Source organism: Camelus dromedarius, chromosome 2, assembly GCF_036321535.1.
Source record: "Camelus dromedarius isolate mCamDro1 chromosome 2, mCamDro1.pat, whole genome shotgun sequence".
NCBI lineage: Eukaryota > Metazoa > Chordata > Mammalia > Artiodactyla > Camelidae > Camelus > Camelus dromedarius.
In genome coordinates, this window is record NC_087437.1 from 112,974,258 (window position 1) to 112,988,008 (window position 13,751).

The 13,751-nt window shown below is 45.6% G+C and overlaps 1 protein-coding gene across 1 annotated transcript in view; it reads left to right on the top strand.

Annotated features, from left to right (window-relative positions):
- MRPS6 (mitochondrial ribosomal protein S6) overlaps window positions 1-9,758 on the top strand; it is a 63,982-nt gene extending 54,224 nt beyond the window's left edge. The window contains exon 4 of the mRNA XM_031450089.2: window positions 9,198-9,758. Within this exon, the coding sequence (XP_031305949.2) occupies window positions 9,198-9,387 (190 nt within the window). The 3' untranslated portion in view covers window positions 9,388-9,758. The remainder of the gene's footprint in view (window positions 1-9,197) is intronic.
- Window positions 9,759-13,751: the final 3,993 nt, after the last annotated feature.

Sequence of the window (13,751 nt, forward strand, 5' to 3'; positions counted from 1 at the left end):
CAGGGTTAAGACAAAAGTGGAATAAAAACCAAATACAGCCTTTACATTTAGGAGTGCTGCAAGAAGACATGTTTCCTCCCTCAGCCACTCAGGTGGGGTGGGGGCTGGCAGCCCGCGTAGCCTTGTGCCAGGAGGGGCCTGAGTGGTACTGAGGCTCGGGCCCGAGAGAGGAGGAGCAGAAAGGACGCTGAGGGCTGCTGGCTCCCTCGGGAGCCCGCGCTGGGGATGGTGTGGTCCTGGTGACACTGGGCTCGGTCTGTCCTGGGGAAGCCCTTTCTCTGGGTCTTCTCAAATCTCTGTGGGGTTTCAGTCATGGTAGTGGAGAGTTTGTAGTGAATGTCTTAAGAAATACAAAGGAGGGTTAATTATCACCTTCAAGACCACGTGGGCAGTTCTGCGTATGAGATGGTTCCCTGTTCCTCCAACTTTTGAACATGGGACTCTGTGATGAGAAATGTATTAGTGTGCTGAGCGTTTTTTGTTTCTCTCTTTCCCTGGTATCAGTCATCTCCTTACTTCTGCTTGTGCACAGTTGGGGCTGCATAAAACCTGAGTGCTTTTCTATAGAAAAGAGAGATGCTTGGGTGAAGCTGGTGTCTGCCTTGTGGATGAAGTGATTCTATAATTAGAACCACGTGTGGGAAAACACACCTTGAAATGTCACCACCACTGGGTTTTGTGTTGAAGGCGATGACAGTGCTTACATTCAACCCTGGCTACCTGGTGTGCAGAACCATCTCACTGGTGCCAGCAAACACGTGGCTGAAGAGGCTGGGAGTGTATACTATAATTAGAGTTCAGATTGCTAAACTGGATTTTTCCAAAATGATCTGCCCGTTTACTGATTTGATCGTTGATTAGAGTAAAAGTGGAGAGTGGAAACTAGCTATTTGGAGAACTTGGTTACTTTTTATTGGAATGTCAGCTTTTGGCCATGGCTAGGCAGTAGCGATTATAGTCATAACCCTAAACTCTTCTACCTTGAGTGAGGAGCTTGTCATGAGGATGAAGATAAGAAATCGTCTACGTGTGTTGTGACTTTGGGGCTTGTGTTTGGATTCTCCCTAGCTAGGTTGGGGCAAGAAGCAAACGCTGGTACCTCACTGTGGCTGTTGAATCCTCTCGGTCCTCGCCTCGCTCAGGGCTGGGGCGAAAGTGGGGCAGATCCCTCTGGGGCGTTGAGCCCCTCTTCTGGCCCCCTTCCTTTGAACAGCAGCTCTTCTGAATTTCAGAATGGCTTTTCCATGGCAGCTTTCAGTGGGATGTAGGGCATTCCAAGGTCATTCTGTCAACCTAATTCCCAGTTTTTACAGGTCTGTCACGGACCTGTGCTGTCAAGGGAAAGGGATCCTTGCAGGCCTCTGAAGCTGCTCCAGCCTACAGCTCCAAGTAGGCTGCTCTAAGCCTCATGTCTTCACTGGTTCAGATGGAGACGCAGGGATGTGCCCCATTCAGTCTCTCACATCTGTAAAAAGCGTCATCATCCTTCCTCAGGTCACCTGTGGTTAGAAAAGCCCAGCAGCTAGGAATCGGGTGTCCACAGCCACCACGTCAGTCCCACCGTCTCCTTCAGGACTGGGAGGTGTGTGCAGGTCCTGGACGCCGGTTTCTGCTAGCACAGCAGCCCTGGTGACTTCCTCTCCCCAGCTGGACTGAAGTTCCAGGAGATCAAGGCTCTGTGTACCTCATCTTTTTAGCCTCCTTCTGAGGTTTGCCCACAGTAAATGTTCATTGATTGACTGGGTTTGCCTGAGATATGTAGGTGAGAAAAAGAGTAGGTGCTGGCAGCAGCCAGGAATTGGTCATGGCATTCCTGTGTGGGAAAGCTGTAAAGGGGTACTGACCTGTGTGCTTGGGTCACTAAGGCAGAGGAAGGAGATTCAGCTCTCAACCAGGAGTGTCGAATACAGCAAGATCTGCCCGCCTCTGAGCTGCTCCTCTCCTCTGTTTTGATGGTACTTCCTTTTTGTGGAAATTTCCACAGTGTAATAAGGAGCCTGGGAGTAGAAGCAGTCTTTGCCCACACGAGCCCCAGGCATAGATCAGCAGGGTGATAAGCATGAAATGACTGTCGCAGCTGTGGCTGTGAGAACAAGCCCATTTGCATTTTGGCCAGTGGTCCTGTTTGGGTTTGGTTGCCAGATGAGCATCACGGTACAGGGAAGGCAGGGTAGGTAAAAGAAGGTAAAGGCTAGCGGGGTCGGGGGGAAGGGGGGTGATGGTAACAGAGAATCTCCGGGAGGCCTTTTCAGGCCTTTGTCTAGGACTTCTCTTTATCCTTGAGAAACCTCCAGAATGCTGGCTGCTAAGTAGCAAGAGATGTGGTTGACGGAGTGGGGATCTGTGGGGTCTGGAGCCTGCCTCTCACTTGTGGCCCGTTGCAGATCAGCTGGACTGTGTCGTCTTCATGGTCCGCTCCAGCACTTGCATGCTGTGATTCTGTAAGCCTTTGGCCCCAGAGCTCTCTGTGGCTTCTATTGTCTTGGAGTCAAAGACCACTCTGTTAGAATCCTAACTGACCACTTTGTAGCTGAGTGACCTTGAATCAGTGACTTAATTATTATAAAAGTCAGAGGAGGTAATGTGCAGGAAGCCACTTTGAAAGCTGCTAGAGCAGTAGTAGTTGCTGGGGAGAGGGCTGCTGGACCCAGCCCTGCACCCAGCCCCGCTTCCTCTGCTTCCATTTGCTGGGTTGCCGCGTGGTGTGGGGCTTCCACCTCTTCGTTCTCTTCCTCAGGAGCTGTTTAAAAGAGATTTCCAAGACACTCTCTTTTAATTTCTGAAATAAGAGGTTTCTGGTATATCTGGCCTCTAGTTTCCATCCTTGAGTATCCTTTTTACCCTTATCAGAAAATGATATCCAGAAGCCTTGGGTGTATTTCTTAGCATCGTTTCGTGAGAGCCAGTGTAGAGAGGCTGCTGCTGCTCAGGAAGACTGCAGGGAAGTTGGTTTGTGGGCAGTTGAGCTGGTTGTTGGCTACCGTAAGCACCCTCTCTCTTAGAAATATGTTTAGACTTGGAGGCTAGCCCACAAAAATGCCTCTGTGGTGTGGTTGAATGGAAAATGAAAGGAAACAATGCTCGCTGAACCCCAGATACAATACTTGAGTAACCTGAATACTTGAGTATAAAGAAGGGCAGGCTTACCTCACTAGAGCAGGTGACACCTGTGGACTTTCTGGAGGGAGGGGACTTGGAGCACTTCCAGGGCTGGCAGTGGTAGTGGCCTGGGTTGCTGAGTGCCCTGAGCGTGTCGGGCCTCAGCATTTCCCTCCATCTTACCCTCTGTTAATAGAAGGCATTTCATGTTCCCTCCCTCCAGCCGTCAGCACAGGGCTTTAAGTGTAATAAGGCAAATAGGAAGACTCTTCTTGGGAAACTAGCCAAAGGCAAGGGAGGAGGAAGGAGCTCAGAGAGGATGTGCATATGTTTAAGGAACCACTACCTGCTATAGAATTAAGTATGGTGGGATGTTGGCCGACAGAGGGTGAGGTCATAACTTGTCCACAGTAGCCGGGCAATACATTTGATGAATGACGAAAATATGATGAAAAAACAAATGGATAAAAAGGGAAGAAAGACACTGGAGGCTATGTTGAGTGAGAGTTCCGTGCCCTGGCCACCAGGTGGCCATAATTATTTGGGGGCTGGAGGAGTGGGTAAAGGGCTGGGGGTTGGCAAGGAGAAGATAATTTAAGGTCGATTACACTTACTTTTTAGGTTCTGTTCCAGAGCCTTACTCAGGATAAGTAATCAATAATTAAATGTTGAACAAACGAGCGGTTCTTAAGTTGGGTGGTTGCAATCCTAGCATGGGCTACGTGGAGTAGAAATAAACAAGTAGAATGAAACCTAGGAAAATTTGGCCCGGTTGGTGCGTAATTTTCAGAGTAAGCCCAAACAGTGGTCTCATCCGTGAGCAGAGGTACAAGTCACTCCCTCAAGAAGTTTGCCAGTTAGTGGAGGAATTTATATCATTTTTATTTCATTTCTTGGAAAACCCTGGGGGTCTTCATCAAGCTGTACTTGCTCCCTCATCACCACCGCCCACAGCAAGTCATTTACCAAGTCCTGGCCTCTCAGCTTCCTATAGAGCATTTAAAAATCAACAGCTTTACAGAGATATGTGCCACACAATAAACTGCACAGATGTATAAACCCATGAAATCACCACAGTCAAGATGAGAAACAAATTGGTCACCCCCAAAGTTTCCTCCTGCCTCTTCTGAGCCTTCCTTCCACTTGTTCCCACACCTAGCAACCACTGATCTGCCTTCTTTCACTCTAGATTAGCTTATATTTTCTAAAGTCTTATTTGGATAGAAGTAGTATGCACTCTTTTTTGCTCTAGTGTCTTTCACTCAGCAAAATTATTATTATGAGATTCATTAGTGGTCTGTATTAATAGTTTTTTCCCTTTTATTCCTGAGTAGTATGCTATTTAGTTGATGTACCATAGTTTGCTTATTAGTTTACATGTTAATGGATATTTGTGCTACTTTCAGTTTTGGGTTGTTACAAAGAAAGCTGCTGTCGACATTGATGTGCAAGTTGTTTATGGGCATATACTTTGGTTTTGGGAGTAAATCTAGGAATGGGATGGCTTGATCATAATGGCAGGTATATGTTTAACTTTTTAAGAGAATGCCAAACTGTTTTCCAAAGTTGTGGTGTCATCTTGCATTTCCTAGCAGTGTGTGGAAGTGTCATTTCCTCTCTATCCTCACCAACATTTGGTATGGTCATTGTTTAGCCATTCTAGTAGACATCTCTGGTTTTAATTCACATTTCTCTCATGACTAACAGTATTAAGCATCTCATCACCTGCTTCTTCACCATTGTATATCTTCAGGAAATACCTTTTCAAATTCTATGCCCATTTAAAAAATTGTTTTTAATTAAATTTTGAGTTGTTAATATTCCAGGAATAAGTCCTTTATCAAATATGAGATGTGCGAGGCCCAGTATATGGCTTGTCTTTTTGTTATCTTAACAATATCTTTCAAAGAGCAGTTTTTGGTTTTGATGAAGTCTAAATGATCAGATTTTTCTTTTACGGATTGTGCTTCTGGTGTCATGTCTAAGGAACCTTCGCCTAATTAACTCAAGGTCACAAAGATTTTCTCCTGTGTTTTATTCTACGTTTATAGCTTTATGTTTTATGTTTAGATTCATGTTCCAGTTTGAGTTAATTTTTGTATATAGTACAAATATGGATCAAAGTTCATTTTTTTGCATATGGATATCAAATTGTTTCAACACCATTCGTTAAAAGAAGTATCCTTTCTCCACTGAATTGTCTTTGTACCTTTGTCAAAAATCAGTTGTGCGAATGTGTATGGATCCATTTCTGAACTCTATTCTGTTCTGTAGATCTACTTGCGTATCTTTATACAAGTACTGTACTACCTCGATTACCATACCTTTACAATAAGTCTTGAAATCAGGTAGTATTAGTCCTTCAACTTTATCAAATTGTCTTGGCTGTTCTTCATCCTTTGACTTTCCATATGAACTTAAGAATCAGTTTGTCAGTTTCTGGCAAAAAGGTCTGTTAGGATTTTGATTGGGATTCTCTTGAATTTATAGATCAATTTGAGAGAACTGACATCTAAATAAATTGAATCTTCCTCCCTGTGAACAAGGTATACCTCTTCATTTATGTAGGTTTTCTTTAGTTTCCTTCAACAATGTTTTGTAGTTTTTAGCGTACAAGTCTTACACATCTTTTGTCAGATTTATCTTTAAGTATTTCATATTCAATTTCAAGGTCTGATTATTTGTTGCTAGTGTATAGAAATATAGTTAATTTTTGTTGACCTTGTATCTTGCAACCTTGCTAAACTTAAAGAGTCCTAGTATCTTATAAGTTTCTTCATATTTTTTTGTGTACATGATGGTGACATCTGTAAAATAAAGACAGTTTTACTTTTTCCTTACCTATCTGGATGCCTTTTATTTCTTTTTTTCATACTTATCGCACTGGGAAGACACTTCAGTAAAATGCTGAGTGGAAGTGGTGATAACAGGCATTCTTGTTTGTTCCCACTCTTAGGGGGAAAGCATTCGGACTTTGGTCGGTTAGTATGCTGTTGTGGGTTTTTCCAATACGGTCTTTATAAGATTGAAGAAGATTCCTTCTTTCTATAGTTTGCTAAGATTTTTTTTTAATCAAGATTGGATGTGAGATTTTGCTAAATGCTTCTTTTTGCATCCACTGGAATGATCAAAAGATTTTTTTTTTTAGTGTGTCAATATGGTGGATTTTCATTGATTTTCAAATGTTAAACAAATCTTACATTCTTGGACTAAATCTTACTTGGTCAGGATATACTGTCCTTTTTATATATTATAATAGTCAGTTTGCTAAAATTTTGCTTAGAATTTTTTCATTTATGTTTATGGGGGATATAGGTCTTTCTTCTTGTAGTGTCTTTGTCTTGTCTTGGTATCAGGGTAACGCTGACCTCATAGAACAAGTTGAAAAGTGTTTTCCTATTTTTCAGACCAGTTTGTATCAGAATTGGCTTTTTTTTCATAAGCAGTTAGTAGAGTTCCCCAGTGAAGCTGACTGGGCCTGTAGTTCTCTTTGTGGGAAGATTTTTTAGCTACAGATTTAATTTCTTTGATAGATATAGGGCTGTTCAGGTTATCTGTTTCTTCTTGAGTGAGTTTTGACAGTTTGTGTTTTTCAGGGAATTACAGCTACGTTGTCAAATATATTGCAAAAACTTTGTATAATATTCCCTTACTATCCTTTTAATATCTGTAAACTTTTGTAGTCATTGCACCTGTCTTGTCCCCAGTATCAGTGATTTCTGTTTTCTCTCTCTTTACTGGTCAGTCTGATTAGAGGTGTATCACTTTTGTTGGTCTTCTCAGTGAACTAGTGTTTGGTTTCATTGATGTGCTCTGTTTTTCTGTATCCTGCTTCGGGGATTTCTGCTCTGATTTTATTATTTTCTTTTGTCTTACTTTACATTTAATTTTCTCTCCTTTTTCTGGTTTCTTAGGGTGGAGGCTGAGGTAATTTATTTGAGGCCTTTTTTCTTTTTTTTCCATAGACGTTTAGTGTTGTAAATTTACTGCTAAGTCCTGCTTTAGTGGCATTCTTCAAATTTTGATGTGTTTTCATTTTTATTCAATTTAAAGTATTTTGTAATTTCTCTTTTGATTTCTTCTTTGACCCATAGGTTGTTGAGATGTATGTTTAATTTCTAAGTATTTGGTGATTTTCCTGAGATTTTTCTGTGTGGCTCGAATCCCTTTTAGATTTATTGTGACTCGTTTTATAGCCCAGAATATGGTCAACCTTGGCAAATGTTCTACGTGCCCCTGAGAACAAATACGTATCCTGCTGTTGTTGGGTGGAGGGTTCTACAAGTATCAGATCCAGATGGTTGAAGGTGGTGTTTGCTTTTTCCATAGCCTTGCTGATTTTCTGTGTACCAGGTCTGTTGATTACTGAAAGGAATGTTGAAGGTTTCCAACTCTAATTGTGGATTTGTGTCTTTCTCTTTTCAGTTCTGTTGGCGTGTACTTCCTGTGTGTTGAAACTCTGCTATCTGTCACACACAGTCAGGGTTGTTGTGTCTTCTTGGTGAACTCATCACTATGTAGTGTTTCTTTTTCCCCTGATAATTCTCTTTGCTCAAAAGTCTACTTTGTCTGGTATTACTGTAGCCACTGGGACTGTCTTTTGATTGGTATTTTTGCGTGATACATGTTTTTCTATCCTTTTAATTATTTTTACTAGATTGAGTTTCCCACTAGGCTTGTGAATGGTCGCACGGCAAATTTTCTTTCAAGTTTTGAACCCTCTTTGTATGGAATTAACAAAATGCCATACTTTTTGTCGTAACTTTCTTGCTGAATTTGTCCATTTTAAGCTTGTCTTTCCTACTTTCTATGAGAATCCCGCCTTTTATGCTGCACCACCGCTGTCAGGTATTTACTGCGGGCCTGACGGAGGGACGTCAGCCTCTGCGCAGGGTGCTGGGGCTGTAGCGACACGGCCCTTCCTAGGGCAGCTATCTGTTAGTGGAGCGAGACAGACTGTAAACAAGCGTGTGCTGTGTCAGGGGTGATAAAGTGCTGTGGGGGAGAAAAGCAAAGCGTAAGTAAGGGAGATAAGAGTGATGGCTGGGTGGGTGGGACAGAAGGCCTCTCTCACCAGTTGACTTTTGGACGGAGACGTGATGGAAGCGAGGGAGGAGCTGTGTGGGCGTGGGTGAAGACCACTTCTGGCAGAGGCACAGTGAAGACCGAGGATGGGACTAGGCTTGGGAGAAGAGTGTGGCTGGAACAAAATGAGGGGTGTCAGAGGTCATCCTAACCAGCTGGAACGTTGTAGAATTCTGAAATACTGCACTGAAAACTGTCCTTTAACAACACTGTTGTTAACAACAGTGTTGTTTAACAACAAACTAAACAGGACAAGGGAGGCTTAAACTTTCAGAACTGAGCGGAGTGGGGGCAGGGACCAGAGATGCTTCCTCCTGTGTGCCGTCCTCCCGCAGACCGCTGTGAAGTTGTTTTCCTTTTTTAAGACCAGGGAGCTGTATGAGGTGCCTGTCTGTACTAGTCTGGTCTGGGTGGATGAATATGAAATTCTTTCTCTTACCCAAAACTCAGGTAATTTTGTTGTTGTTTTCTGTCAGTTCTTGACCATGCAAGGTAGTCTTAGACAAGTCCCAGGCCTTTTCTTTTTCCTTGTTTGTGAAGTACGGCCGGTGGTTCCTTCTGTATCTCTTTGGTGCATTTAGTCACTTGTAAAATCCTTTGGAAAATTAGAAGATTAGTAGGTGTTTCCACACTCAAAAAAATCAGCTAATGGTTTAGAAAATTCAGGCTTTGCTGAATAGCAAATTCTGTTCTTGTACCATAATTTTACCATCTTTCTAGTATTTCCTACTGCATGTAACGTCACATTGCTTTTTTTCTACCACTGAGCTTGTTTGGGTCCAGATTTTCACAAGAGTGTAAGGGGGAAGGCCGTCACAAAGGGAGGTGGGCGCGCTGCGGCACTGGGGGTCAGCGGGTCCGCCGGCGGTTTCTGTTTTGACAGAGATGTGTTGTGTGTGTGTGTGTGGTTGATGTCTTTATCTGGGGAGGAGTAAAGTGAAAACACTGACCAAAGTAGTGAAACCGCTGTGTTTCAGAATGCAGGATATTCACAAATTTTTATTTTATTGCAGGTATTTCTTGGTGGATTTTTATGCGCCAACAACAACTGTTGACGGCATAATGGAGTATCTGTCTCGAGACACTGATGTGATTAGACCGAATATTGTAAAACACCCTCTGACTCAGGAAGTGAAAAAGTGTGAAGGGATCGTCCCAGTCCCACTTGAAGAGAAGCTGTATTCCACGAAGAGGAGGAAGTGAGAAGATTCGCCAGATCTTAGCCTTATATTTAATTCTCTCACTTTTGAGCACCGGGGATTAATAATTTACAAGCTTGACCTTTATATAAGAGGGTGCTGCAGGCGCCACTTGATTTTTCTGAGATATTTTTAGCTCTTGATCCTCGTTGCTGTGGGAAGTAGGGGCATGGCTTGCTTAGAGCCTCTTTGTGATCTGTGGTCCCCGCTTGGCTTCCTCGATTCTGTTTCCTGAATGTAATTTGTCAGGACTTTTGCCCTGCAACAACACTAACACTATTTTGAAGAGCAAAGCTTGTAAAAACTGCCTTGGGTTGCAAGCTAGTCATTCAGACTGTATACAACCATGCAAAATAAAATTTTAAGACCATCGTATTTTATGAGTAACTTTTGATCAGAGTGAAAGCGTGATTTTCAAAAACTTGGGGGGATGTGTTTTTGTCTCTTCACGTACCCCAACACTGGGCACTGTCGCCGGCCTCACAGCTCAGTCTGTCCAGAATGGCAGCAGTGTCTGGGAGTCAGGCTACCCGGTTATCAGCCCAAGTTCAAGACTTGGAGACGCTGGGGTGAGGGTGGGTGGGATGTGTCTGACCCTTGACTCCTGGGCAGTCGCTTTTCCCGTCTTCTCATGGTTGTCATTGTGGTGGGCGCCACCCTTGGTGCGGGACCTGAGTGTTCTGTGGCCATTGAGGTCTGGCCCTGTTTCCTGTCGTTCCTCTGCCATCAGCACCTGCCTCCTCACTGTCCCTCAGCCCCGGCAGACCTGTTGTGGGGAAGTAGCCACCTTTGAGTTCTGCACCCCCCCCTTTTTCCCACTCCCCTGATGAGTCGGAAGCCAGTTGCTGTTGAGTTGGGGGAGCCCACAGAGCCAGCGGCGCCAGTGCTTTGGCCAGTGGCGTGCTGAGCTCGTAATTTAGGGGGACTTGTAAGAAGATGCATCTTTCTTTTTGTTGTTTTGATTTACTACTGATAGGTCTTTTTTTTTTTTAACATTCTGCAAATAAGACAAATTTTGAGAGTTTTCTGTCTTGGCGGGGCAGGAGTTGGGTTTGAGATGTTGTATTTTGAGATTGTATTTGGATATGATTTATGGTTATCATATTTAGCAAATGAAAGTGCAGAATGGTCAATTAAATTTGAATTTCAGATAAATAATGTCATTTTTTCACATAAATATGCTCCAAATATTGCATGAAATAATACTTGTAGCAAAAAATGATGCATTATTTGACATTCAGTTTTACCTGGCCATCCTGTGTTTAATGTAGTAACTTTAGTGTAACTCACATAAAAGAATAAGCAATACCAAGCCAGAGACTGCCAAACTGAGAAAGAAATGAAATCAGCATCCAGCATCCTGGATTTTCAACTGACAGCAGCGGCAGCCCGGCAAGGCCGGAGACCATCAGGAGTTGCAGAAGAGAGCACAGCTGGCGTGCTCTAATTTGCCTCAGACCCTTATCCTCTCACACCAGAAAACTGATCTAGAAACTAACTGAAATTTCATTTCTGCTTAGCTCCAGATAATCTGCTCTGTGGGCCTGACCTGACACCACAGTCAGAGAATTCTCCTTTAGACAGTTCCGTATGTGGTCTCTGCCCCAGGCCTGGGAAGCTGAGGACCCAGGGTCCCGGGCTGCCGGATGGCTTCCGTGGTGGGTGACAATGAGGCTTTTTCCTGGAATCGTCCCTGGCATCTCCTTGGGCCCCTCAGAGTTGGTGAATTGGAAGAAATTGAGCAGCCTTTCCATCTTCCCCAAGCGGGGCCCCGCCCAGGGTGTCTGTCAGCAGCCCAGAGGATGGAAAGTGCCATTTACTAAGTCAAGCCTCTGGTTATGCTAATTTGTACGCTCAGACCATGTTGAAATAGAAGGGGACTCAGAGGTCTGGCTTCTACCACTTTTTAACGGTGGTGAGATGGAAGCACAGACAGATGTGCAAGCCAGGTGCCCAGGAGCCAGGAGGAGCCCAGCCCAGCTGGTCCAGGGCTTCCCTCTCTGTAGTGCTGCCTGTCCCCACCCTGGATGGTCCGATTCCTCAACTTTGCTTATCTTAAGAGCCGGGACAGCATCCATCTTCAACTTCCTCCAGAGGCACAAGGCTATAAAAAGTCTCTTTGAAGAGCAGTATTAAGTAAAGAGGGTCATTAGGAACTGTGCACTGGAAATAAAAGGGATAAAGTGGAGATTATCTGGGAAAATATGCTACTTCCTGTTTCATTAGGAGTTTCCTGCAAGTGCAGGCGCTCAGCCAGGGCTGGCGGGAACACAGCCTCTTCTGTCAAATGGTTTGCGTCCTGATGTACGTTCACTCAGGTGCTATCTGGGGGGAGTTTTCCATTTTCCTTAAAGTATGTTACGTGTGTGCTGCAGGCTGTAGGCTGTGTTGCATACATTGAGGCTGTTACCTGATTTAGTCCTCTCAGCAGCTCTGTGAGGGAGTGTTACATCCCTCATAGCCGGATGTAATTTTGGCTGAAGAAACAGACTCTGAGATTTGCCCTTGACCCCACAACTACCAGGTGACAACTGGGACCTTGAACTAGGGACCCTGATGCCATGTGGTCTTTTCCATCCATAACACTGAGGTCTCTGTCTTCTGGTAAACGAGGCACCTGAGTGTCTGAGGTGAGCCACTGCCGCCGGGGTCGTAGCAATTGTCCTCGTGGCCTGAGTGGTGCACGCACTTTCTTTTCCTACACTTGCTCGTCCCGGGGAAATCAGGTGATGCTCTTGGGCTTCCCAGGTCATGGAGTGTTCGGAACCCTGTGGCACAGTTTAGAGCGTTAGGAAGGAGGCTGGCTAAGTAGGACAGCTGTGCGGTGTGCCAGTTCCCCTCCTTGGAAGCTCCTTGGACCAAATGAAGCCACTGTCCCTTCCCCCTGAGGCGCTGATTCATAGCTGGACCCTCAGCCACGAAGGGGTTCTTGCCCCCTTGCAGCCTGTCAGTTGCGGGTGTTTGAGTAGGGCCTGTGTGGGGGTTACCTCCAGGCTGCATGTTCGCCGTCAGAGCCAAGAGCATCAGATCCTCTTGCCCGGGGGGGGGGGGGGGGGTCAGAGGCGCCGATTACGAGTGAAGTCCTGGAAGTGAGCAGAGTCCTAGGTCCGTGAGCAAAGATGGCCCCTGTCCTCGTGTGCTGATGTGGGGAAGGCAGGGAGGTGCGGGTGCTGCCAATATCGGGGGCAGGGGGGTTGCTGCAAAGGGAAAGAGCAGAGGATGTTGGGTAGAGGGTGGGAGACAGGGAAGCTGAGACCTGAAGGATGCAGAGCCAGTCATGTGACATGAAGCTGTCGGCAGAGGGCACAGCGCACGCTGATGCCCCGAGGCCCTGACCTGGAGACCAGAGAATGGAGGGGGCATGACAGGGAGTCAGGACGGGGGGCACATCTGGGAGACTGGAAACCCCGAGAATAAATAGATAGGAGTCTGCCGAAATGAGATGACTCGAAGCAGCACAGGAGGCCAGGTCTCGGTGGAGCTGCAACTGCTGAGCACTCCCTTCGGGTTTGTTACCTTGACTGCTTGTGGTCCAGTTCCAACAGGATTGAGCTTCCAGAAGTACTTTGTTTTTTGCATGAAGTGGGCTGAGGAAGGTAGAAAATGAGGTTGAGGCTGTGGGCCCAAGAAGCTCGTCCCAGGCATGCCTTGGAAGCTGTTTCCTGGAGACACTTGCAGTCGTGGAGGCGTTCGGCAAGCAGCCGGGTCGGAGGTGATTAAGTCCTGTATGACTGAGCCCACAAGGGAGGACCGTCAAGCCAAGCGAGCCATGTGGATGTTTGAAAGACCACATTTGTATTGATTGAGAAGAAAAATTTGATGAAAGGCTTAGATGTTGAAAGCACGAGCTGTGTCCATGCTGCTGGGCGAGCCTGAAAGAGTAGTTGTCTGCCCGGGCGCACCCGAGGGCGGCGGCACATGCTGTCAGCAAATGCTTGGTTTGACCCCTCCTCACGAGTCCACTAGGCAAGTCTTATACCCATTTTACAGATGGGGTGCCCAAGGGCTAGGAGAAAATAAGTGACCCTTCCCAGGCTGCAAAGGGGGGAGTTGGGATTGGTGACTCGCAAGTCCACTTTGGGCCCGCTGCACCCTTCTAGAGGTGGACACTGCCAGTGCCTGCGGCCCAGGCCATGCTCGGAGGGACCTCTCCCTGGGCCCTTCCTGTCCCACACCTAGACCAAAGCCCCAGGCTTCACTCCAGGAGGAGAGGGAGTGGGTCTGGGATTCCTCGGGAGTGTGTTTAATCTCAGGTCTTCAAAGGGAAGTCCTGAGAACAACGGAAGAAACCTCAGTGTACCCTGGAGGCCAGGCCTGCTTTTGTCATGTTTTTCCAAACTGCTCCATAATTTCCCACAGAGCTTTTTT